This window comes from Lycium barbarum, chromosome 8, assembly GCF_019175385.1.
Source record: "Lycium barbarum isolate Lr01 chromosome 8, ASM1917538v2, whole genome shotgun sequence".
In the NCBI taxonomy this organism is placed as follows: domain Eukaryota; kingdom Viridiplantae; phylum Streptophyta; class Magnoliopsida; order Solanales; family Solanaceae; genus Lycium; species Lycium barbarum.
In genome coordinates this window covers 130,012,329-130,015,501 of record NC_083344.1, presented here as the reverse complement: position 1 = coordinate 130,015,501, position 3,173 = coordinate 130,012,329, and the positions used below count along the sequence as shown (strand labels likewise).

The window sequence follows — 3,173 nt, the reverse complement described above, 5'->3', positions numbered from 1 at the left end:
TTCAGATAGAAAGAGTACTCTGCAAGAAGAAGAAGAAGAGGAGGAGAAATGGGATAGTGGCAAAAGATCACATATTTAATGGTGGAGAGAAAATTACGGAAATACTCATGAGAATGGACGGTACATTGATGATGGGTCAAAACCACTGTGCCTATTCTGTTTATTGTGGCTGCTATCATGATCCCCCTCGTTCATTTTGTTGCTCCCTATTTGTTGAGCTGCACCGAGATTTAAATACACCATTCTCGAGTCTAAGGTGAGGTTACGTCCTAAATTGCTCGTGCTGGAAGAATGATCTTCGTTGATTGGTTGGAATATCGCGGTGGATGTTGGAATATTGTTATTTGCGTTTTCTTCCTCGCGAGAAATTACCAGGGCTGCTGATTGAACGAGCTCGAGGCAAAGCCTTAACTTATTTGGTTCAATGTGGTTGAGTCCAGGGACAGCACCCTTGAATAGAAAATCCGAAGTTAGGGTTCGGAGAATATCGAGTGGAGTGATCCCATCCACCATTCTGACATTTGGGTCGGCATGGTGGTCTAATAGAACTGCCACCATGTCTGGTGACACCATTTCGGCTGCAATGTGAAGTGGGGTTTTGCCCGCTGGACCGGCCTGGTAGTTCACATTGGCTGCACCGAGCTCGAGTAAGGCTTTCACGACTTCCCTGCTACAATTCTCCACAGCGTAATGCAAGGCGATTGATTCGTCGAGATTTAGGCCTTCTCCCATTACCATAAGCTTGACTAGCTCAACATCGGACGAGTCGAGTGCTCGTCTCATTCGTCGGATTTTTTGGTCCTCGAGCTCTGAAGCAGCGCTAAGGTCGTGCTGATGGTGGTGGTGGTGGTGAGGGATTAGGGATCGTCGTGCTATGGAGGATTTGAGGCGGAGCTCTTCGATTTTCGTTACAACATCAATTGGGAGGTGTTTGGCTAAGATTTCTGGTGGGAGGCCTGATTTTGCAACCAAATGGGAACATGTACTCCAAAGTTGGGGCATGTCTTGTTTTCTTGAAGCTATTAAAACTTTCATCACATCCTCAATTGAAGCCTTTTCTACAATGCTTGTCAATTGCTTCTGTTTAAAAATAAAATAACTACATCTCAATCTCACTATCAAACAAGCTGAACAGAATCAAATAAATGAATAAACAAAACAATAGACACAAATGTAAATGTGACTTAACTTTCATACATTAACAGATTTAGAAAGTATCTTTCTTATTAAAACCATCAAACAATATATATGTTTGTGCAAAATTGTGATTATATGTAGGGTTGCATCAATAATTCCATTTTTTGCTGTTGGTTCTTGAAACCAAATTAGGAAAGTAGATTTGATTGGGGGGTATGATTCACTGTTGAAAGACATGACTACTACAAACTGCAAAACTCAAGAACCAAAATTGGAAACTTGTTAAGTGTGGACACATATTAGAAACTAAAAGAATACCATTTCAAGAAACTCAAATCTTTTACATGAAATCAACATACAACTAGTGAAATGACACATCTAGCATCAAGATTCCACCATATTCAACCAAAAAAAAGGTAGAAATAGGAAAAATGGTTGTATTTAGTATATTTAATTAGTTTATGTATGTCTCAGCTGGAAATATATGTAACCAAATCTTTTTAAGAAATACTTGGATCATATGATTCTGTACAAGAAATCTAGTGACAGACAAGAGAAAAAGGAAAAAAGAAAAAAAAAGAAAAAACTTCCGCTAAAGAAGCAAAAACAAAAACTAACAGCCAAACCAAACAGACAATACTAAAATCTCGTTTCCCATTAAAAGAAATTGTGATCCTACTGTCCAAAAATCAAATCCGGGAAATTTTAGAAAAGACAAATTTAAATTACCTGAGTGAGCAAAGCGAGCTGTTCAACACCAAAAGATCTAGCGGCTGCAAGTGTATCTAGTGCAAGATCAACGGCTGAGGTGCAATGTGTATGCCAACAGCTTCTCTCTCCACAATTAGGCCTAGGTTCATGTTTCTGTGGCACAACTGAAACTTGTCCACTGTACAAAAACTGCAACATCAACAAGAAAACCTCGTACCCTACCGAGTTCACAGGTATCACCTGTGAACCACCGGTACCCCGCGGGCTGCCAAAGCCCGCGGGGTGAAACTGGTCCGGGCCGCCACTAGGCGACTCGGGTCCGCAGAAGAATTTCCTGAAGACAAGACTCCTAGCAGCTAAGATACATCTATGAGCATGTACTAAACGACCTTCAACACTGAAAGTAACATCACTAAAAGCTTGACCGTTGATGAGGAGATTGAGATAATCTAAAGAGAGAGATTTTAAAGAATCTTCAAGAGTCATATTCTATATACTATAGCTGAAAAATAGTAAAGAGACAAGGAGAGGAAAATTTTGTGGCTTTAATTCACATAGTGGATGATTTTCTCTTTGTTGTATGTTAATGCTTCTACTATTGGATGATGAAAGAAGTAGACTACTAATATTTCTTGTGAGATTCTCTGTTAGTGATGGAGTTTCTGTTTTGCTAGGTAGATAGATTTTTTTGAGAGAGGGGGGCAAATATGGCGTGGGTGGGTGGCTATTATGGACGGCTGAGGTATTTAAAAAGGAATACGGATAAAAAGAAATATATATACTTTAATAAAGAGTAAGGGAGTAAATTAATAGGATGGGAATACATTAATCTTCATTCTTACGCCCTCAAGGTGTGCGGTGATGTATAGTATTTTAATGTAAATATTAGTTTAGCAAATTTATGGATTTTTCTTTGCAAAAGCAACTTTTTTAATCACGACTTAAATTATTGATCGGTAGGAATTATTAAGAAGCAGAATAGTCTCTTGATTTTTACAGCCTAGATATAAACTCTATAAGATGTACAGAATTCTTGATATAGAGCCTGTTTGGATGGGCTTATTTTAAGCAGCTTATAAGCTATAAACAACTTATAAGTTAAAAAAAAAATAAGTTGAGGTAGCCTAACTTATTTTTTTTGGCTTATAAGTTGCTTTAGATAAGCTAAGTCTAACGGGGCCAATTATTTTTTTGAGCTTATTTTAAGCACAAAATGACTTTAAGTTGGCCAGTCAAACACTCAAAAAAGCTGAAAACAGCTTATAAGCAACTTATAAATCAATCCAAACAGGCTCATAGTTAACCCTAGTCCTTGTTTGTTTCAC

At 38.2% G+C, this 3,173-nt stretch overlaps 1 protein-coding gene across 1 annotated transcript; it reads right to left on the bottom strand.

The window, feature by feature from the left end:
• Positions 1 to 2,573, bottom strand: LOC132607431 (BTB/POZ domain and ankyrin repeat-containing protein NOOT2). Its single transcript, XM_060321391.1, has 2 exons — positions 1,867 to 2,573; positions 1 to 1,080 (listed from the first exon to the last, which is right to left on the bottom strand). The coding sequence occupies exons 1-2, from the start codon at positions 2,332 to 2,334 to the stop codon at positions 106 to 108; spliced, it is 1,443 nt and encodes a 480-aa protein (XP_060177374.1). The 5' UTR covers positions 2,335 to 2,573; the 3' UTR covers positions 1 to 105.
• Between the last annotated feature and the right edge of the window lie 600 nt (positions 2,574 to 3,173).

Coding starts and splice junctions, on each gene's coding strand:
- LOC132607431 (XM_060321391.1), bottom strand. CDS start 2,334: ATGACTCTTGAAGATTCTTTAAAATCTCTCTCTTTAGATTATCTCAAT. Junction 1,081..1,866: donor AGCTCGCTTTGCTCACTCAG/GTAATTTAAATT, acceptor ATTTTTAAACAG/AAGCAATTGACAAGCATTGT.